Source organism: Haliotis asinina, chromosome 5 (assembly GCF_037392515.1).
Source record: "Haliotis asinina isolate JCU_RB_2024 chromosome 5, JCU_Hal_asi_v2, whole genome shotgun sequence".
NCBI lineage: Eukaryota > Metazoa > Mollusca > Gastropoda > Lepetellida > Haliotidae > Haliotis > Haliotis asinina.
The window spans coordinates 64,568,672-64,592,323 of NC_090284.1; the positions used below are offsets into that span (position 1 = coordinate 64,568,672).

Genomic DNA, 23,652 nt, shown 5'->3' on the forward strand with positions numbered 1-23,652 from the left:
ATTCATGTTTGTTTACTGTTGCATGAAAAGAGTGAGCTCCCCTGAACAGTGCCACCAAGCGGAGTCTACGTGGCCTATGGAGGCGGCCATATTTGTCAATTTGGAACGGCAAAATTAGCTAAGAAAATCTGTATATATCGCCATTGTCTTTTGTCATCTGCTCCCCAAAACATTTTCAGCATGTTGTTTAAACCTTTGCAATTCGTCACACTCGTGTTAGCTGCAATATATCAAGTTGGATGCGACGAACACGACCATACAGTAAGTAAACCTAGTCGGTTGCCGGTGAAATATATTTGTGTGATACATGGCATTTTATGCATTATTGCGTCGTTCCGATCAGTTTTGCAAGGTTGTTATTGCTCGATTTGTAGTGCAAATAAAGACCTAGTATCATTTTGATCATCAAGTGAGCTGACAAATGTTTAATTTTATGTGGACGAATGATGTAGTATTTTTGTGTTGTCAACATTGACGATCCATCCTGACATCCGCTGAATGTGAAACGTCATCGGTAGAAATTACCCGTTTGCGAAAAACCCTGAAGTTGTCATATGATTCGCAGTGATGTTTCATGTAGTCATTTTTCTGCTTTTTCTTCATTTTGTATTTTTGCCGAAGCTGGGGGAATATTCAGTGTCTTACTTTAGAATCGTGCGTCGTGGACAAGCAGTTGTCATGATTACGAAGCTGATGATAATAGATTAGTTCACATCCTGCTCACACATGTTCTTGCACTAGCTTTAATACAAAAGAAATGACCTTGCACAGATTATATGTTATGCGTTTGTGGATTCATTACTGTACATGATGTATTGGGCAGATGCTTACGACTTGTTATGAATCACAGTAGTCACTGTATGTCTGCAGTGGCTTCTAACTTCAGTGCATATTTTCCATGATTTCGTTATGCATTTCAAGATACACAAACGCGTACTTACCAGCATACCTATTTTCTTATTATATACATTAAAGTTGTAACGTGTGTGTGTGTGAGAGAGGGGACACAAGACAGAATTACTTGCATATATTACCAAAAGTGAAAATGACATATCTTGGAATTTTCTTAAAGGACATGTTCATTGTTCTAGGCGTCATTAAGGTCACGGGAATAGATTGCTTGTCATTTTATCATTATTCTTGTAAAATGTATCCCGTTCACATATATATAGTAATGTATCAGCATACATGGCAGGTTTTGTACAAGTGCATGCAGAAATACAATTATAAATATGCAGTCCAAAATCTTTTGCGTGTGAAAAATTTCATTAAAATCCTGAAGCATGTTAAGTGTATTGTCTATATGTTGCGGTTTTAAGGTACTTTTTAAAATTACGTAGATCAGAATCTTTGTCCAAAACATGCACACAAATGTTTTTTTTGCATGGTTCTATTATTTTTGGGTGTGAAAAACGCAGGTTTCTGCATTAGTGTGAACACTGCATGTACGTATTTCAACTGTCGGAAGTCAATGTATTGAGGGACGGACGAGCCTAATGGACATAGAACTTCTTGTGGTTTTTGTTCAGCACTGCACTCAGCAGTATTCCAGCTGTGGCAACGTTCTGTGTGATCCACATCAATAATAAACATCAGTGTAAACATGGTAAACCCTTAAACTACTCGAATGGTACAGTTAAATGATGTAAGCTAAATATTCACATGATCTATATACAGGTCAGACTTTGTAATTGTTTTGTTTGTTGTTTAACATTGCACTCACTAATATTCCTACAATTTGATGGCAGTCTCGAACTATCGAGTCTGGACCAGAGAACACCATGATCAAGAGCATAGGCATCCATCTAGGCAACTGGGATACAGTGACCTGTCAACCAAGTCAGCACACATGACCACTTCATCCTGTTATCTTATGATTTATGTAGATTTACTAATACATACCGAATGCACACATATCATGTTGGAAAGTTCCTGTGTTAAACAACATTATTCCTCCAAATGATTAACTGCCAATAGGTTGATTGATTGTTCATTATTCTCAAATCAGATTGTTTAATTTTGATGGTGGACATGTTTAATTTTGATAGTGGACATCATGTAAATTATTGTCAGGTGTGCGAGTCCTCAATACTGTCCAAATATAAATCTTTGCTTTGCTGCACAGCTGTAAGTGGGAATATAAACTATGTGAAATACCTAAAGCAAAGCCATATCCCCATTTGAGAAATTGGTTGTAGTTCAGTAGTAGATTGTTGACAATGACATGGACAGGATTAGATATTGTTTCTTTATGTGCATATTAATGGACACATTTGCCGAACAAGGTAATGGGTTGATATAATTGCTGTAACTCTCTTCATTTTTGTTATTTTGATAGCGGTGATTTAATTCTTCTACAATTTTAACACAAACAACATGCACTTCTTAGTAGTGAGTGTGTGTGTATGTGCGTGCATGCATGGCATTTGATCAACTTAGACAATATATGTAACATCTAGATACAGTGTTCATGAATGGTGTGCCAAAGTAACAGGACATTGGGTCCTGTAAGTTTCAGATGTCTGTCTGACCCCCCTGAACATTCACAGGACCCATAGAACATAATTAGGCGCACATTTCAGATTTAACATTTCGTGTAAATGGCATTGAAGTTATTGACTTTATATGATAACAAACATAAGATTTATAAACAGCTAAAAAGTGTCACATGCCACAAGTAGCAACTTCAGACAAAGACATTGTGAAATATTCAGTCAGACACTGGGTTTGGGTGGTTGGTGCCTTTTATCTGACCTTTGACAAATCTGCCGGATTTGTCAGATAGGCAGACGTCTTTTATGAACACTGTAGATATTACAGCCTTTTCATAAATTCTCTAAAACAGTAATAAATTAATTATGGTAGGATTGTAAGGCAACAATGTTAACATTGACATTTCTTAGCTTTTGTCAAAAATAAGCCATGATGTCAAAACTGACTGAGCTCTGGTGAACATAATCCTGCCAGGATGGTTATTTTGTCTGCTACAAGTTTGTTAAAGGCTTAAATTACAGTGATCAAGAGTAATTCCCCTAGATTGGTTGTTTCTTCAGTTACGTCTCCCCACCAAAATGATAACTTAGAGTTCTTCATTGCGCCAACAGCAAATGCAATTCGTATTATAGGGGCATATCCTTGCTTTAATGAACAAAATGAAGGACAGTTTTGGGGAATTAATTGGAAAATAATTTTATCTTTTTCCTCTTTTGTATTGCTATCTTTATTATTATAAAACAACCCATAAAAATAAATCAAAACATTTTATTTTTATTTTAACTTCATCTGTCAGTGGTTAGAGTATGTGTGTTCAATACATAGCTAACATCTCTTTATGATGGTTCTATTTAGTCTGATTGTTACTTAATAAAAACATTCAGAAACAACCAATGTGCTCACTACAGACTAATATGGAAATATTATTACAACCCCAAACTTTAAAAGTAGATAAAGTTTTGAAATATTTCCATTGAAATTAGAAAAGTGAACAACCCATTAATAGCAAGTTGAAGATTTTGATGACTGTGTTTTAGTAGCAGTGGATGAGTCAGGGAGACATTTGGAAATGGAAGCCAGTGTGACAAGGTATTCTACTCCAAGCCGACTATTCTTTGTTTCATTCCCTTAATGCAGAGAACTAGGCAGGGTTTCTAGAGGTACCATCTATTAGCATCCTTTGTTACAACACTTCCTAGTAGATATGTCCACAATATCACTGTTAGTGTATGTGCTGTGTTGATGTATTTCCCCATTATTTTCAGTATAGTGAAGCTGATGAGGTCGTGTTATGGATGAACACTGTGGGTCCCTATCACAATCGCCAGGAGACGTATGAGTACTATTCTCTCCCGTTTTGTCGTGGACCCAAGGAGAGTATTAGTCATTACCATGAAACCCTTGGCGAGGCCTTACTTGGAGTTGAGCTGGAATTTAGTGGGGTCGACATTGACTTCATGGGTAAGAATTGTTTTCGTCATTCTGTGCTTGACACACGTTGCAATGTGCTGTAATTTCATTATCTGGAGATACATTATTTGACATCTTTAAGCTTGTCACATGCAAAGGAACTTCTTAAATTGTCAACTTGCAATTTTGTACATACATCTTTCTTGTGAAATATGATTGTTTTTTAACCCTGATTTTGGAATCTCAGTCATTTGCTTCAAGGGAAACCCTCCCCTTTGTGTAAGAAATAATATTCTATTACATACCTTTGTCTTAGTGATTGATGTGATGAAAATCTTTCTTACCACAGCTGATGTGACCAAGACCAAATATTGTTCAGTGGACTTGTCTGAGGAGAAGTATCAAGCCTTCAGCTATGCTGTGAAGAATCACTACTGGTACCAGATGTACATTGATGATCTCCCTATATGGGGTAAGAACTGTTCACACTAACACCTGTATTTGGTCAAGAATAGCATATACTGAATATACTGTGGATAAGTGTAGATAAACTGGATGTTGCCAAAATGAATTCTTCGCTATATACCATGCAGTAGTAACATTTATCTATCAGAAAAATGGATTGCCAATATTCCCTTGGCTTATCTTGTGACAGTTAAAATATGAAATATACCCAATAATTCATGAAAACAAGGCAGTCATCTTGCCTCTTCGTGATCATCAGCCATTTTGTAAGCAATTGACTATCATCTAATCAGAATGCTGCTGTCAAATTTGTCAGCCAGTCAAATTTAACCTTACGATGTTATGGTACCAATATTGCAATGAAGAGGTTTATGGGTCATGCAGTTGTTTACAAACACAAGGTGGGACAGACAGAACATGACAAACATTTGTACCTTTTAATATTCATTTTTGATACAGTATCTGCAATTGATTATATCGGCATTAGTGATTACAGTGATAATTTATTTGTAAAAGCTATAGGTTGAAGAGATGAACATGTGTGTTTGCTTGTCATTCAAGTGTTATATTAGAACTGGGTTGGACAATAAGCCCTTATTTGGAATTACATAATGCTTTTTGTGTCGGCTAATCTGATTGGCTTATTGAAAGCCGTCATCTTTCTAGGTCATCAAAACATCATATCAGTAAGTTGTAATGTCACTTTGAAACGGTTTGCCTCTAAAATGCGTGCACATTAATGACTTAACAATAACTTTGGGTAATGTAAATGAAGATTTTTCAGTTAACCATTGCTATGAAATCTGTGTGTCAAAAATGACACAATATCCAAAAGTGATATTCGTCTACAATGAACAGTGACCTCTGGCACATAAATACTGAAGTTTACTCTGAATTTTATTTCTTAATAGCTGTAATGGAATAAAAGTTTTTCCTCATAAATCACCCACCTAAAATGAGTGTCGATGAGTGCAAGTTATTGAGTGGGCAGATCTGGAAAATCCTGGTATGTGCTATATTTCAAATCAGTTCATTGTCTAGAATATTTACTGTCATCAAAAGTGGTCTCTTGTACATTATTTCAGTTGCTAGAGATACATGCACAAATGTTACAGAAAAATTGAAAAAAGAATTGAATGTGTTTTCATTTATCTCCTGTATTGAAGCAACAAAGTAGGCTCTTAATATGGGCATGACAGTGGCTGTTTGTATTTACCAATAAACATTCAAAAAAATTGTTTAGCATTGTTAAGATGCAGACTTTGATAGGACGTTACCAAAATTGTTAGACTTACAGTGCCCTGAGATTCTGGATTAAAACGCTTGAATTGCAAGCAAAACTACAATGTCAACCCTCTGTCATGTTGTATTATTTGAACCCTGATTTCTGAATATCAGCGATTTGAAGTAATGCTTTTCTGATCAGGAACTGGTAGTCACATTTTTGTGAATAAGATAGCCATAAGAATAGATATAGTTAAGAGCTGTGACGATACAGAAAATTCACGATACAATGCATATTGCAATATCGTGGAATGATACAAAACGATTCGATGCACGTCATGATATGCTGTCTTTTGTTATTTCTTCAGAAATGTTTATTTTGAGATAGATTAATGTCATCTGAAGTCAATGTATTTCTTGTATCTGAAGTCAATGTATTTCTTGTATCTGAAGTCAATGTATTTCTTGTAACAGGTGAACTATGACGTGTGTATGGATTACTGACAAAGTAACATTCCTAACATGATTTGGAAGCAGTCCTGAAAAGATACAACATGTTGTGTAATGTGTAAATTGTAACCTGATGTCACTAAAATGATGTGCATTTTCTGTTGATATTTTTGATCGTCAGTCCTTCTAGCCAGCCTTAATAATTATTAATGTTAAACTTTTGATTCTGTGAACAGGTATTGTTGGCGAGATCGAGGAGAGTGGAGATGGTTTGTATATCTGGACACACAAGAAGTTTGACGTCGGCTTCAATGCAAAACAGATTGTTGATGTCAATCTGACTAGTGAAGCTAAGGTTAAACTTGCTCCCAACAAGAAGATTTCATTCACATACGAGGTAAGTGGAACTTAAGGAATGTTTTATACAAAAGCTAAGTCACACATGCAAGTACTTCTTGTGACGTGGGTGTGGATCAGAACGTCAGACCCTGTTATCTGTTCTGTTTTGTTCTGACTACATGACTATGTTTCTCAAAACAATTGTATGTTTGTCAGCACTCCATTGATCTGTCAATGTCAAAACAGTGATTTGGGTGACAATGATTCGAGACTTCTGTAAGCATGAAAAATGCGGCAAACCAAAAAGTACTGACAGGACACTGTTTGGATTATGGATTAAATGTATTATGAAGGATATTAAAATGCGTTTAAAAAAATTTCTTACTTATATCTTATATTTATATAAACAAAATGTGTTGATCACACAAACTTTTGCTTCTGAGTATATTTGTAACAAGGTTTGTTTGGTATTTAGGTGAAATGGCATCAATCAAAGGTGAAGTTTGAGGACAGATTCGACAAGTACCTTGACCCCAACTTCTTCCAACACAGAGTAAGTTTCAGTGGTTGTTCTTGTCTAATCAAAGATATTCATGTCAGACAAAGCTTGAGTGTTACTGTAACCTCCTACTGGTGCCCAGAGATGTTCCAGGAATACTGCCTAAAGAGTGCATTTACGTACTACTTTTGCAACTTCCTCCTGGTGCCCAGTTATGTTCCAGGAATACTGACAAGAGAGTGCAGCTAGTTACTACTGTTGCAACCTCCTACTGGTGCCAGGTGATGTTCCAGGAATATTGCCTAAACACTTGTGTGCATCTAGTGTATTTCATTTCATCTGTGTATTTCAGATCCACTGGTTCAGCATCTTCAACTCCTTCATGATGGTGATCTTCCTGGTGGGATTGGTCAGCATGATCCTGATGAGGACATTGCGCAAGGATTACGCCAGGTACAGCAAGGAGGAGGACCTGGATGACATGGTATGTCCTGTGTATAATATCAGAGGTGGAAATAGCCCACTGTCCCGGTCCAGTGTCTCTTTTTCTGTGGGCAAGCAAATTTTTGTGTCACACTGCACCTGTGTCCAATTTACTTTCCAATGTTAATTATGTTGATATTTAAAACATCAAGGGTATTGTCCGGTTTAGTGGAACAATTATCAGGTCAATCGAATTTACATGTACAAATGTACCAGAGTATACTAGCAATGTTTAAAGTATTTCCACCTCTGAATATGTATGTTCCAGTGATTTAACAATATTGCTGGAATATTGCTATAAGCATTTTAAAATGCGTACTAAGATTTGTTATATCCTGACCTGTGGTGGCAAGTTTCACGTAAGTGGTAATGTCTAAGGCCTGCAGCACTTTATACCTTTGTCTATTATTACTGATATACCCTGAATAACTCTTCAAGTGTAATTATATTCGCTCACTCACATCTCGACTAGGTCTTACGGAAAAGAACGGTTTGGCTGCAATAAATGTTAAGAGAGGATTGACATTTCTGCCGTGTCATTAATGATTTGCCACTGCCTCTTGAAAAGAGGTGTTTATGCATTGGTGGATATCAAACATTACATAATAACAGTAATGAAACTATGTTTTGGTAAGACCAACCTTTGAGGTAAATTACTACTACTAAATATTATTGATCCGAGTGTGAAATTAGATTCCAACATACAATTCTATGTCTTTATATCCCTGTTATGATGTAATACATTTGAACCCTGATTTCTGACTGACAGTGACTTCAAATTTTATCTTGCTGAACAGGGATACATGATATGATGTTAGGGGGTGATATTTGGCTAAGGGCGATAAATTCTGTTCAGTTGTTTGCAAGAAATATGAAACTGTTTTATCTTTTGAATAATGGTTTCAGAAAGAGTAAAGGGAAAAAAGTCTTGCCTTTTTGAGTTTAAAGAATGCCTAGGTGTTTAATGTTTACGAACCTATTTTAGTCAGTGTTACTTTATAAAATCTCCTTTGTAATTGCCATGCAAATGCTCAGATTATCCATGTCAACATTGTTTTCATTTTTTAACAAAATCTGTAAACATGAAAAGGTCAAACAAACTAGGAATTCCTCCATTGACACTTTCAGCCAACTTTAGATAATGGTTTGGCATTTTCAGTGATGGGATCCTTTGACACACGTGGCAACACCTGTTCATGATTATGTCTGACATTTATATGATGCCTGTAATATTCTCCCAGTTTGAGAATATGAGTTGGTTGTAACACTACCTTCCTGACTTAGCTGTTGTGCGAATCCCTGTTATGATGTAATACATTTGAACCCTGATTTCTGACTGTCAGTGACTTCATATCTTACCTCGCTGAACAGGGTTGGGTAGTTATACAGTGATGTTAAATGGTATATTTTTTAACATATGATTTCAAATATGATGCTTAGAAGTGCAATTTTGGTCAAGATCATGCTGAGAAATAGTTTGTTTGCGAAAACTGTGTTTGTGATAATTCTCCAAATATCATTGCTGTGATTTGTCCCTGGGCCATCAGTCCATGTTAGTTTATGCATAGGTAATTTGTGCCAAAGCACTCCAGGCTTGTTAGTAAATCTCTTTAATGTCATCTGTATTGAGGATAGTAAATGTTTGTAAATCTCAACAGCGGGTGAGAAGTCAGGTGAGATGTGGCATTTCACACTGCTGTTTGTTAACTCTAAAACATTATGTGAAATAGACATTAGAATTTTCTGAAAAACACAAATTGTTACCTTTACAAAATAGCTTATTATGAAAGTATTTCTGGGTAAGAAGGAAGGGGTAAATTCACCCATGTTGTGATAGTAAGACAAAAGTTGTATGCTTATTGTGAATTAATGCCTTTGAAAACTATTTCTGAATTCAAACAAATTCATGTTAATGTTTCTGAATAAACATTTGACATAAAATGTGTGTGAAAGGAGATTAGGAAAGCTTGGCAGGAAGATATTTACTTCTTGTTGTTAACACTAAAAATAAGTCATGTAATATTGGATTAGTATGAGGATGTATTTTTAGAGGAAACCAGAACAGTTTCAGCAGAGAGTCAGTGAATTGTATGACAAAATGTGAAATCCCTGTTATGATGTAATACATTTGAACCCTGATTTCTGACTGTCAGTGATTTCAAATCTTATCCTGCTGAACAAGGATATGTGGATACTTGATATGGTGTTAAGGGATTGATTCCTTTGCGAGAAATACCAATTTTCAATCATGTGAATAATCAGTTTGGAAAGAGTAAGGGGGAAAAATAGAATTGCCCTTCTTATAAAGAGTTTACACAGTGCCTTGGTTTTGAATGTTTACCAATCTATTTTAGTCAGTTCATCATGCAGTAAAGAATGTTGAACCTCTCTTGTTATACCCACTGTACGAAGTAACGGGAGTTTATAGCGTTCATTCTGTTGGTCCTTCCGTCCAATTTTGTCCAGAGTGTCTCTCTTAAAGTTTACATACTAGGTACACCAAACTTCATGCACATGTTAATGGTTACCCATAAGTGTGCCTTTAGCTATTTTGCAGTTTTTCTGAATTTTTCCCGTTTCCATGGAAACATGACATCGTACCAAATGTGTTTGATGCTTTTGTCCACATCATAAACCTTACATGCTAGGTTCACCAAACTTCACACATAATTTGATCATTACCCTTAGATGAGCTTTATTTTTGGCTATTTTGAACTTTTTTCAGAATTTTGTTGTTTCCACGTGAAAAGTCTTGGTGCAAAAAGTGTTTGATGGTTATTTTGCCACATCATATCACTACAACTATACATGCTAGACTCACCAAAATTAATACACAAGTTAATCATGACCAAGAGATATGCCATGTGCTGTTTATTTGCAAAATGTGATTAATCAATTTGCAAAATGTGATTAATCAAAGTGTGATGTTAACTTTTCACTTTTCATGGTCTTTCTTTGTGTCATATGTACCAATATGTGGTTTATTCTCTAGAGTAGTTATTTCCTTGATGTTATCAACATGTGATTTAGTTTCTATATCTACATGGGTTGTTTTGTTCAAGTACAAGTATAGCTCTGATTCTAAATATTTCATATATGCAAAGATGTAAGTGGCAAAACCATTATCTAACATATACCTAAAGTTTAGTAGAGTCAAGGAGAAAGACTTTTGTGAACTGCTGATCCTTGTAACATTATGTATCAAGACTCAGACTGGGAAGTGGTGGTATGTGCTCACTTCTACACTTGTAAATTGCCTGGCAAATGCTCAGATTGTCATTGTCAAAAGTGTTCTTTTTTATTTATATATTTTACAAAATACGTGAACAGAAAAATTATCAAACAGTCTAGGAATCCTCTCTTTGTTAGGATAGCAATTGTTTTCCTTCAGCATCAAAAAGTGTGACTCTTTCAGCCTACATTAGATAATGGCTTGGCATCCTGTTTTTTCAAAGATAGGGATACTCAGACACACCTGGACACAGAACCTTAATACTGGCTTCATAGTGAGTGAGTGAGTTTAGTTTTGCGCCACACTCAGCAATATTTTAGCTATATGGTTGTGGTCTGTACATAATTGAGTCTGGACCAGACAGTCCAGTGATCAACAACATGAGCATCGATCTATCGATCCCCAAATAATCCTTCCACTGTTGCTGGAATATTGCTGAGTACAGTGTAAAACTAAACTTGCTCACTTACCTTGCTGAGCAGGATTTGATACTTACATTTTTAAGACATTTTGTTCATGATCATGGTAGTAAATAGTTTAATTTGGAAAACTGTGTTATGATAATTCTCTGAGTATTTCAATGTATAACATTTGTGTTGGCACGTTCTGTGTGGAAATTTTTACTTACCTCTGAAAATCAAAACTGTGAAATGCAATTTGTTTGTACATGGATGAAAATGAGGATTCCATTGAAGGATGTTCATGCCCCTTGTGAAGTGTACAATGAACTGAAATCCCTGTTATGATGCAATACATTTGAACCCTGATTTCTGACTGTCAGTGACTTCACATCTTACTTTGCTGAACAGGGTCGGATAAGTTCAAATGTGAAATAACTTAAATTAATATTCACACTATTTATTGTGTGCATGCATGTCTCTATCCATGTCCTTTTTTCGGTGTTAGCTTCATTTGCAGAAATATTATTGGCCATGTCTGAGGAAATGAAGACGAGTTTTATGTCCATTCTGTTGTTAACAGGAGAAGGACCTCGGTGACGAGTATGGCTGGAAGCAGGTTCATGGCGATGTATTCCGACCAGCGTCACACCCCATGATGTTCTCTGCCCTCATTGGCACTGGCTACCACATCGGCATGGTCTCCATCTGCGTCATCACATTTGCCATCATCGGAGAGCTGTACACAGAGTAAGTACTAGCTATCAAGTGGAACAGTTACCGAAAGTAGTATTAATTTACAGGTATTTACTTATCTGAACAACTTCACTTGTGACCAGCAGAGATCCTTTGGCATGTTTCACAAAACTCTTGTAAGGCTAAGATCTTTTAACCTTTGTTGTAGCATTTGTACCTTTTGTACTGTAACACAAGATTTTTGTGATTCAGGGCCCAGGTTAGAATTTTCCTTCTGCAACCCATGTTTGTTGTTGGAGGCAATGGGAGGGCTAGGTGACTTGTTTAACACATCATTGCATTTCACTTGTGATGGTCAATTGATCTTTTGATTGTCTGGTCAAGACTTGCTTAATTACAGACTACCGCCATATGGCTCTAATATCCCTTAGTGTGGCGTTAAACAACAAACAAATCACATGGAAAATAGTCCAAAATATCACTGTGATTTCTCAAGACAGTTTTGAGTTAAACAAACACTTGGGAATTTTCAGCCCCACAGTTGATCAAACTGAGTAGTATAAGGCACATATCTCACTGAAGAATGGGTTCTTTCAGGAGGGGTTCTCTGCTCAGCACTGCCATATTTGTGTATGCTGCTACTGCCCCTGTCAATGGCTACTGTGGAGGTGGCCTCTATGCCAGGATGGGAGGTGAGTCCATTTGTTCATGTCTTGTTTTTTATTCAAAGCATTCTTAAAGAACAGACCGTTTCCATGAGAGAAAGGATTGTTTGTTTTCGAACAATACCTTGAATAATGATACAAGTAGAATAAAGAAGCAATTGTCTTGTTTAGAAAATGCCTGACAAGGTAGATATGTTGATACTTCTTTAAAATTCAGTTCATTTTAAGATATTGCCTGTAGACTGCAGATATCAATATCTAAGTATGAGTGTTACTTAGTGTGTAATGACTTGTGTATCAGGTAAAGTATGGATCAAGCAGATGCTTCTGAGTGCCTTCCTGCTTCCGTCGCTGGTTTGTGGGATGGCATTCTTCATCAACTTCATCGCTATCTACTATCACGCTTCCAGAGCCATTCCCTTTGGCACCATGGTAACTACAACAACCTTCATGCATAGTTATCATTTGCATCACAATAGCTGGTAGTTTTTTGCGTAACAGACAATTTTAGGCTTTTCATAAGGGAGTGTCACTGATAGAGACCTGTGAAGGTCCCGGGGTAGAATAGCCCTTCAGCAACCCATGCTTGCCGTAAAAGGCGACTGTGCTTGTCGCAAGAGGCAACTAATAGGATCGGGACTTGATTGACACGTGCCATCAATTCCAAATTGCGCAGATCAATGCTCATGTTGTTGATCACTGGATTGTGTGGTCCAGACTTGATTATTTACATACCACCTCCATATAGCTGGAATATTGGTGATTGCAGCGTAAAACTAAACTCACTCACTCACCGATAAAAAGGAAAACAAATTTTGCAAGTTTGACAAAGTTCTAAGGTACAATTTCAGAACAACATACTGTAAAATGTTAACGTTACACTTTGAAGTCCACATCATAATGTATTTTTTCCAACCATATGAGCTCTTGAGTTGAATATCGTCATTCCCTTTCGTTTAGACTTTGCAGATGTCTCAATGTATTTACATTGTTCCCAGCTTTAGCATTTTTGGTTTAGTTAAGAGTGTTTTAAGTTATTTCTTGTAGTTCTTTCATGTTCCTTGAATATGTAGTAATGTTGCTTATGTTTCTAGGTTGCTGTGAGTTGTATCTGCATCTTTGTGATACTCCCCCTAACCCTGGTGGGGACAGTGCTGGGCAGGAACCTCGCTGGCCAACCCAACTACCCTTGCCGCATCAATGCGGTACCCAGGCCCATACCAGAGAAAAAATGGTGAGTCGATTTCCACTCACAAGTTTTCTGTTAGAAAGTTAAATGTTTATGCATTTGGACTATTGTAAGTACTGTTAAGGCTGCTCTAGTGCTTGATTCAGTCCATATCAATGGCATCAGCGATTGAAACATGGGTTAAGTGTTGTTGCAGGCTAATGATGAATTTGATCTGGATTTGAAATTTGTTGTCATAAGTAGACTTTTATGAACCAGTATTGTTGATACAAATAGATACCTCTAGGTTTTAACTACTGCTCTTCTTTGTAGTCTAAATTTAAGTTTTCAGGTTTTTAATGGTAGAATAAGTGTTCTTTTACTGTATGGCTAGAGTTTTCCAAATGGCTAACAGCTGAAGGGAGGATGTAACTCCAGCTAGGGCCCATGCAGGAAGCAAGTCCCCATGGTCCTTAGTATGGTGATCTACCTTCATTTGTTGGCAACCTATAGCTCATTTTTATATTGTACTGTCCCCTATAGATACATTGTTTAAGGTCTAATCACTAGTTTTACATTCTACTCTGATATTCTTGTTAGTTTTACTGTCCTTTGTTGACAGGTTGTAACAATGTATGTGCTTTTAATTTATTTGTATTTTTATAATTAATCGTTCTTGTCACGGTATGGCTGCAATATTGCCGATGTCACTCGCTCACTCACTTTATTGTACTCATGTTACTTTTAATGTATGCACACTGTAGTGTGTTTAATATCTGTGATTGAGACAAATTAATGTCATTAGCTAATGTCGTTCTCTTGTCACCCTGAAGACCGGAGTTCAATTAAATATCACTTGGGTACAATGTGTGAAGCATATTTCTGGTGTAACCGGCAGTGATATTGCTGGAATATTGTTAAAGGCAGCGTAAAACTAACTTGCTCACTCACTCCCTCTTACAGATGTTATTCAGAGGAAAGTGAAATACTGAAACGTCAGTTAAGTTCCAGATTGTTCCTTTACACTGATATTCTTTCCCCAGGTTCATGGAGCCAGGAGTGATTGTGGTACTTGGAGGAGTACTGCCATTTGGCTCTATATTTATTGAAATGTGAGTAATAAGAGCCTTTACAATTTCCACCTTGACATTAGAATACTTAAAACAAATCATGGAAGACCAATTCCTCACTTGGTCATGTATACTTTTGGATGGAGATGTTTCATTACTTGGTCATTATTCTTCAAAATGTCTCAAGACCCGTGAAGGTTCCGGGGTAGAATAGGCCTTCAGCAACCCATGCTTGCTATTAAGAGGCGACTAACGGGATCGGGTGGTCAGGCGAACTGACTTGGTTGACACATGTCATCGGTTCCCAAGTACGCAGATCGATGCTCATGTTGTTGATCACTGGATTGTCTGGTCCAGACTCGATTGTTTACAGACCGCCGCCATATAGCTGGAATATTGCTGAGTGCGGCGTAAAACTAAAACTCACTCACTCACTGACTCAAAATGTCTCAAAAGTGGCTTGTCTTGACCTTCTTTTGACTTATCTTATAAATTCTTTCCTGTGAACACTGTAAACTTGTGAACTACTAAAGTTGCCATATTGAGAGCATGAAGCTTAAAATCATGACTAGTACTCTGTATGGGGACAGTTTTGTGTTCAACTGATTAAGATTTTAGCATTTAAGCAGAGTATGTTTTGGCTGTGTCTGTTACTGAATCACTTGGGGTACATAATCTCACACATGAGCTACAAGTGGATAGCTACTTTTTAATATGACTCCAATACAGTCCATCACCCTTTCATGATGATTAATTTTTGAACCCTGATTTCTGACTGTCACTGATGTCAGCTTTTCTTCTGAGAGGGGTGTTAATTGCATAGATTGACCTACACAGTTGAGCCAGAGCTGGATATTGTATGTTACGTCTTTCTGTTTCAGGTATTTTATTTTCACCTCATTTTGGGCCTACAAGATATACTACGTGTATGGCTTCATGTTCCTTGTGTTCGTCATACTAGCCATCGTAACTGTGTGTGTCACCATCGTGTGTACTTACTTCTTGTTAAATGCGGAGGACTATCGATGGTGAGTTCAAGCTATCAAAATTCTGAAACACTGAATATCTGGATTTGTATTCAGCAACCCATGCTTGTCATAAGACTAGATGTATTTTGTATTTGCGTTGCCTTGGTTTATGCATCTCATCATATCACTTCCCAGTTGCATAGATCGATGTCAGTCACTGGATTATCTGGTCCATATTATTGACAAGCCTTGGTAAATAAGTTGCATATTACCAAGTATGATATCAAACATCAGTTGTACCTTTCAAATGTCTGATGAAGGAAGGGAGATAATCAGTTTTTCTGATTCCTTCAGCCTCCTTGCGATATAAGGACTTTCTCTTAATGCTTTATGTACCACTTTATCTTGTGTTTCTATTTGTGTTTACTGGTAAATCTCTGAAGCTCAAATGGATGTACCACTTTAATATGAACATGATGTACTACTGCAGTTAGGAAAAAAAATATTACTTGTTTATCCCTGTTTTGATGATTATTATTTGAACCCTGATTTCTGATTCATCAGTGATTTCAAATTTATTACTGAACAGGGAGACTTTTGTGTTGTATGTATTAGATATGTACACACTGATCAGGGGCAGTGGGGTTATTTTCTCTCACTGAAGATTCGGGTTCGATTCCCCACAAGGGTACAGTGTGTCAAACCCGTTTCTGGAGTTGCATATATTGCTGGAATTTTGCTAATAGCAGTGTAAAACAAAACTAACTGATTTACTATTATGTGCCTAAATGTTTACCATGAATTACAGACCCGTGAAGGTCCCGGGGTAGAATAGGCCTTTAGCAACCCATGCTTGCCATAAAAGGTGACTATGCTTGTCGTAAGAGGCGACTAACGGGATCGGGTGGTCAGACTAGCTGACTTGGTTGACACATGTCATCGGTTCCCCATTGCGCAGATTGATGCTCATGTTATTGATCACTGGATTGTCTGGTCCAGACTCGATTATTTACAGACCGTCGCCATATAGCTGGAATATTGCTAAGTGCGACGTAAAACTAAACTCACTCACTCACCATGAATTACAAGTATAGAAGCCTGTGTTGTCAAGCTGATTCCAGCTTGTATAATTGCAGAACAACTGTTTTGTGTTTCAGGCAGTGGACCAGCTTCCTAGCTGCAGCTTCAACTTCAGGATACGTCTATCTCTACTCATTTTATTATTTCTTCTTCAAAACAAAGTAAGTCATCATGATAAGATGTAGTTTTTCGTTACTTTTGAAATTACCTTGACTCTCAGTTTTGTAAAAATGTTCTTTTATGACATTTAAAATCTTCCTGAAAGATAAATTCTTGCGCTACTTAACTTGGATAAAAAAAAGGTCAGTCTAAAGAATATATTAATATATGTATCTAGTCTTTTTGAGATATATAGGAAAAAACACAATATCATAATCATTCCAGCAACACAATATTGTGCTAGAAAAAAAGTATCATTCCAGCAACACAGTATTGTGCTAGAAGTTGGACTTGGTATTTTATGAGGTGCTTGTAGGTTTTTGTGTTCTTCCTCTGATAGTTTGTTTTCCTGTTGCAGAATGTATGGGCTGTTTCAAACAGCCTTCTACTTCGGGTACATGGCATTGTTTAGTATTGCCCTTGGAATAATGTGTGGTAAGTGGACTATTGCAGGGTGCAGGAAGATATTCTCTACAACAGCTGTAATTGGCAGTACAATTTTGTGCCAGAATCCATCAATCTGTTCCATGTTTGTCGTAATAGGCGACTAACAAGACTGGGTTGTCAAGATCTCTGACTTGGTTGACCCATGCCGTCGTAATCCTATAATGTGGATTGATGCTAATGCTGTTGATCACTAGCTGGTTTGGTTCACTCAAATATATCTACAGATCGCTGCTGTATAGCTGGAATATTGCAAAGTGCTACATTTAACAACAAACTGACCAACCCATAATGTGTTCTGTTCCCAGGTTCATTCTTTGTTAGCTCAAAAATCCTCTGTTTTGGTTTTTGCCATAAAAGGCGACTATGCTTGTAGTAAGAAGTGACTAACGGGATCAGGTGCTCAGGCTCACTGACTTGGTTGACACGTCATCGGTTCCCAGTTGCGCAGATTGATGCTCATGTTGTTGGTCACTGGATTGTCTGGTCCAGACTTGATTTTTTACAGACCACCGCCATATAACTAGAATATTGCTGATTGCGGCGTAAAACTAAACTCACTCACTCACTCACTGATTTGATTTTACCTCAAATGATAGTCATTGAATTAAGTAACATGTCCTTGACCCTTGTTCTGCCAAGCTGAGACATAATGGAATTAGTAGTGCTGTGTGTCATTTGCTCGTAATGAAAGGGAATAAACGGAATATCCTGAAATGAAGTAAGGAGTACCCTTCAATTCATTTTTTGTTTAAAGTTAAGTTTTATCTTACCTGACACTACACATGGCTTACCAACCTAAACCTGACAAAGTACCGTCATACAGTGAAGTATATGAGGTGTTATAGGCCAAGGTAGATAACTCAGGGAAACTGGGACAGATACTTCAATCTCTTATTGTTATTGTCCTTCTAGTTAGTACTATTAGTCTGTTAGGTTAGGGTAGGGAACATAAAGCACTATACAGCTTAATGTGAGTATACAAAATGTGCATTTATACCATAATGTTCTTTTCTTATATATGAGTTGTTTTCTTTTATGCCCTTTGAAAGTAAATTTTCAAACATTTCAATACAAATTTTCTTGAATTCTGCAATTGATATCCTGTTTGTTTTCTCAATTTGATCTGTTGGATTGATCGAGCAATTTGACACAGTTTCTGTCACAAACAAATTCTAATTGTTGTTGTAATCATGTGTTACAGGAACCTTCGGCTATGTAGGAACCAGCCAGTTTGTGAGGAAAATATATTCTACAGTGAAAATTGACTAACACAAGCAAGAAGTGTGTGTAAGGTGGAGAAACAACCCACACAACTTGGCACCGGGGAGGGAGGCTTAGAACGTCCTGTGGTGATCAACAACGTACAACATCTTTAGTCAGTACAAGTGTGGATGTCACCAGTGGATAGACGGAGAAACCACATGCAGCACAGATTCTCTTGATGATTGTTGCTACTGTATTTGAGACTGGCTGTTGACAGGCCTGGATGATGTATGGAGCTGTAGCAATGCTCCTCATTGCTCTTTCTACATAATACAAGAAATGCATTGATATGTAGACTGTTGATGGGATGGTTGTAATATTGGGATAATTCATAGTTGTGTACTGGCTTTAGTTTTTGTTGGCTGTTACTTCTGGTTGGGTTTGACATAATTTCTTTAAAGATAGCTGTAGTTATTCAGTTAGAAAATTGTGTACCCATAATTACAAGGAAAAAAACAGACATGTATATAGATCTAAAACTATCTACTTAGAAAGCATGTAGAAGTAATAAGAAAATATATTTATTGAAAAAGTTCAATTTAGGAAAAAAACTTTGAAATCCTGTGATACAACATATCGTGAAGATTTGTCAAGCTTTATGATATGGAAAGTAAAGATTTTGTGATAGCTCTTATAAATGTGTGGTGAGACAGATATAAATAGTATTGCTTGTGTGTGACTATCAGGACAAACTTAAAAATTGATAAGTGTCTCGCACTGTGTGTCTTTGGATAAATGAAAAAAGAATGTGTGAGAATAACATGTTTAGATTATTCATCATATTTTTGGTAAATTTCAGATCAGTTTCTTCTGATCCCAATGAAAAGTGTAGCGAAGGATTCTCATGTAAAATGCGTGTATATTTTCACATCAGTTTGACTCAATTCCCTGATGGTATTGTGCGAAAACTGGTATTGATTAATATTAACGGCAATAGAAAGCTGTGATAGCAGGTGGTAGAAGTACTACCAAAAGGTTCTTACTATGTGAACATTTAATGATAGCAGAATAGTTAATCTGCTGAAGAGTTGGTACTAGAGCTGATGAATGGACTGAGATGGTCTAAGTGAATACAGAGGTTGGAATGTTGTAGAATATTAAACAAGGTTTGTGTATCTCGATGTTGCACACATGGAAAGGGAATGGAATGACAAGGTTTCCTTAGAAAATTGTTTGTAATGTATATTGTTGAGGGCAAGTTCCATTGATTTTATAATTTTTAGTTGAAATGTTTTGTTGAAATATTTACCTATTCTGGCAGTGACAGAATGTTATGTCGCTTTTCAATTGTCTTGCTTGCATGAACTGCCTGTTTTTGGTGCAAGGGTACAATGTGTGGTATGAAATTCTGTAAGACTTGGACCAAGATCTGTTGTACTTGCACCCTTACAAAATTCTGTTACAATATGCTTTATATGTGCTTAACGAATCTGTTCCCACATTACCACATGCTAAGACATTTGTTCACAATGGAGACTTTTAAACTGTTCATGATGTAAGCTTTTCTGTCTGCTGTTACCAAAATGTACAAGGGTACTGACTTCTCAGTCAGTTGGCCTGTTTGGATGTTTTGTACTGTGTGGATACATTCAAGCCTACAGCACTGCAGTGATAATGTTTGCATGAGCTGAAAGGCTGAAATAAGCTTGTAAAAATCAGCCATGGTTTGTTTCATTTAGTTATTGGAAATTCTAATTCAGATGAACTGGCTAGGTTTGCTTCTGGTACGGTCCGATTTGACTTTGGTCAAATTGCTAAGAAAACCCCATTTTATATGTTGCTTTTTCTCCCGTTTTGAAAGTCATTGAGTTTTCTAACTTGTACAAACAATGCACATGATCTGTACATAATAGTAGCTGGCATGTATTTAATTCCATGCCCATAGCCCAACATTGCATCATGTATTTAATGTTCATAACTCAGCTGAGGCCTATGTTCATAGAGTGAATGGGGTAAGTGGGTGGTATTATGTGTGGCTGAATGTCTGACCAATCCATTGGGATGAAATACAGTTGGTAGCATCTGATTCATCTTGTACAAAGCTGGCACACCTGGTGACAGTTGATCACAATTGGTATGCTCTTGTGAACATGTGTAATCTTCATTACAGCATCATATTTTATATGGCCTTAGGTCATATCGTGGGTGTTGATACTGTTTGTTCTAACAACAGCATGGTATTTCCTCAAAAGCTCAGTTGTGTATTACAGAAAGTGACATGAAATTGACATCACATTTCATATCTCTTTCTAAGTGTTGCTGATGTGTAGAGATGTAATGATTTGGTAGATGATCAGCTGTAAATATATTCTATTTTTTAAATGGTTCTTAACGTTTGGATTATTATTCTACCATGTTTATAGTGTACAATAATATCTGAAGGGTTGAAAACTAATTTGGTGAATGTTGCTGTTTGCAGCATATTTTTGACCATTGTGTAGTCTCATCTCAACATGCTATGTACAGACATGCTACACACTGAAAGTTGCGTCAGTACTCATGGGTTCTACTGATATCTGCTATGTAAGTGTTCAGCTACATTGCAGAAATAAAATGTAAGATACACTGACTTGTTGTCTTTTCTTGTAGTAATTCATAAATGGGTGGTTGGGTATGCTATATAGTGGTCAGGGTATTCGGCCATCACACCAAAGACGTGGATTCGATTCCCCATGTTTGCACAATGCATTAAGACCTTTTATGGTGTCCTCTGCTGTGATATTGCTGGAAAATTGCTAAAAGCACTGTAAAACCTCCTCACTCGCCCTAATTTACAAGATAAGCTAAGTCCATATATTTTCTGTTTTTTCAATTGTACATTCAACCTGTATATTACCACGGGTGAAAGAATACCTGACACAATATGAATCAGGCTGTACTTATAATTGGAAAACAGAATATCCCATAGTATGTTCACTGAAGTTGCTGCATATTTTATAGGATATTCTTGATTTTTTCAAGTACACACAACCTGTTTATCATCATGTGTATGTATGTGACTGACACATAATGTGAATCGGGTAATTTATAACTGGAGAGCAGAATATCCCATAAAATATGCAGCAATTTTGGTGTTTGCCGACACGCAAGCACACATGCACATCAAGGGAGAGAGACATCTGATTACCCCTTGGGTGTACAGATTGCTTGATGTAAAGGAAAGAAGGGACTTGGCAATATACAAGCTGTTCTCCTGATGTGACAAATATGGTACATGTACCTAAAGGTAGACTAGCTGATACTAGAACTTGCACAATGAAGCATCTTCAAAGTGTTGTGTAAACCAATAATTGCACTGACAGGTAGTAGTTAACATACCTGAGATTAATTTGTGACAGCTGAATTGTACTTTGACATCCGGGACACTATGACATGCAAATGTCAGCATGTCCAAACCTGGGTGCCCTTTCACCAGTGCTTGAAGCTATGAACATATCTGCCTCCAAGTCCTGAAATGGATGTATTTTACTAACCAATGAAAGTTGAATGGCTTTGTTGCAATACTCACAATGAAAGTGTTAAGTTAACTTCTAGGAGTGTAGGGTTCATATTAGGATCCGTAGACCATTACCTACTTGAACAGTACTTGATCAGATGTTGCCATGTCTAAACAAATATTACTCATTGAAGCACCCAATATTGACAGACATTTGGTCTGTCTTCATCCAGCCTGCTACATGGTTCAGTAAACATATTACAGCGTCACAAGTTAAGCAATGATAAAGAGAAAAACATGGTGCTATGTCAGATCAGTTTTATGGAAGTAGGCTTTCTTTGGAGCCAACAGTAGAAATTCATGATGCAATATGTGATCTATCTTGCTGGCTTTTGCTGCACTGAACATGAATATATTGTGCAAAGAAGAGTTATCCCCCTTCAACTACACTAAACGTTCCTGTCATCACGTATCTTGCATCTTGGACCTGGCAGATCTTGTCCAAAGGGTGATCAGGGATTATTCGCAAGGAGCCCCAACTTTTCAGACATCTTACATGCTAACTGCCTGGGACTTTCACATTTATTGTAAAGCCCATTTCTGGTGTCCCCTGCCATGATATTGCGTGAATGTTGCTAAAAGCTGTGAAAAACTAAACTCACTTATATACTAAACATCAGAATTTGTCCTATGAAAGAAGAATCACAGATGAAAACCATTATGCCAGTTCTTACAAGGGTACCATTTTTTATGTTTAGAGGTAAGGATGTAATACCTATAAGAAAAATATACTTGTCATGTGACTGAAATTTTTCTGTAACTGTTCAAGCAAATACTGTTGCTTGGGTTGTGAGCACCCCACCTGTCCCTGCTCATGTCATCAACAAAGTGTTACATGTCAATGCTGTGTCACCTCCCTCGTTCACGTCTAGCATGATGTGACGCAGCCTCAATGCTGATCCAAATGGCCTTATCCCATCACACTCGTGAATGACCTCCTATACCATGCACAAAATCAATGCCTATACCCCTCCCCCAATTCTTAAGCATGCTTTCGAAATATTTTTTTTAACAAAATAGGTGACCCCCCACCCACCCATCCCCAAGTCATCATCACCCACCCATTCCCAAAAGTCCCTAATATGAGTGCAAGTCAATGAGCTTGTTGTCTTCTTGAAAGACTTGCACATATTTATGTCTTCTTCCATTTATACACTTTGAAGATGTGATTAACCAGGATTAACATAGTGTTTATGACACTAACATTTGTATGTGTGGACTGAAGTCATTTCTATAGTGTTAGCCCACTGAGATACCATACTGTATTTTCAATAAGCATTGCAGATTTGGGTTTGGATCCAGGCGGACTCCAATATGTTTCGGGGGTTGTAAGCAACAAAACTGTGCTTCATTGTTTCACCTAAGTGGTAAATGTTTAGTTCTGCATTGTATCAGGCTTACAGATCACATTAGCTGACACAGCTTACTAACATTGGAATAATATATACCAAAAGGCTAAAGAAACATACTATTGGAAATGATGTTTAAGGATCAGAGTATCTGAACCTGTACATGGGGTTGACAACAACTTGAAAAGTCATCCGTGATGTTGGTGATTTTGTATCGCTGTCCAAGACGTTCTGTTGATGTTGACCAGTGTCTAGATGTCCAGTGGCTTCTTGCAGTTACATAGAGGTGCTGAGTTCA

General features: G+C 37.1%; 1 protein-coding gene across 1 annotated transcript; it reads left to right on the top strand.

Annotated features, from left to right (window-relative positions):
• On the top strand, positions 1-21,074 carry LOC137285049 (transmembrane 9 superfamily member 3-like). The gene is made up of 15 exons (XM_067817239.1): positions 1-261; positions 3,759-3,954; positions 4,253-4,375; positions 6,279-6,439; positions 6,857-6,934; positions 7,233-7,364; positions 11,577-11,743; positions 12,287-12,381; positions 12,656-12,786; positions 13,449-13,588; positions 14,566-14,634; positions 15,474-15,620; positions 16,718-16,801; positions 17,158-17,234; positions 18,448-21,074. The coding sequence occupies exons 1-15, from the start codon at positions 181-183 to the stop codon at positions 18,513-18,515; spliced, it is 1,749 nt and encodes a 582-aa protein (XP_067673340.1). The 5' UTR covers positions 1-180; the 3' UTR covers positions 18,516-21,074.
• Positions 21,075-23,652: the final 2,578 nt, after the last annotated feature.

Excerpts from the sequence above, each read along its gene's own strand:
- LOC137285049 (XM_067817239.1), top strand. The coding sequence starts at position 181 with ATGTTGTTTAAACCTTTGCAATTCGTCACACTCGTGTTAGCTGCAATA. Across the intron at positions 6,935-7,232 it reads CCAACTTCTTCCAACACAGA|ATCCACTGGTTCAGCATCTT; the intron begins GTAAGTTTCAGT and ends TGTGTATTTCAG. Across the intron at positions 17,235-18,447 it reads TGCCCTTGGAATAATGTGTG|GAACCTTCGGCTATGTAGGA; the intron begins GTAAGTGGACTA and ends CATGTGTTACAG.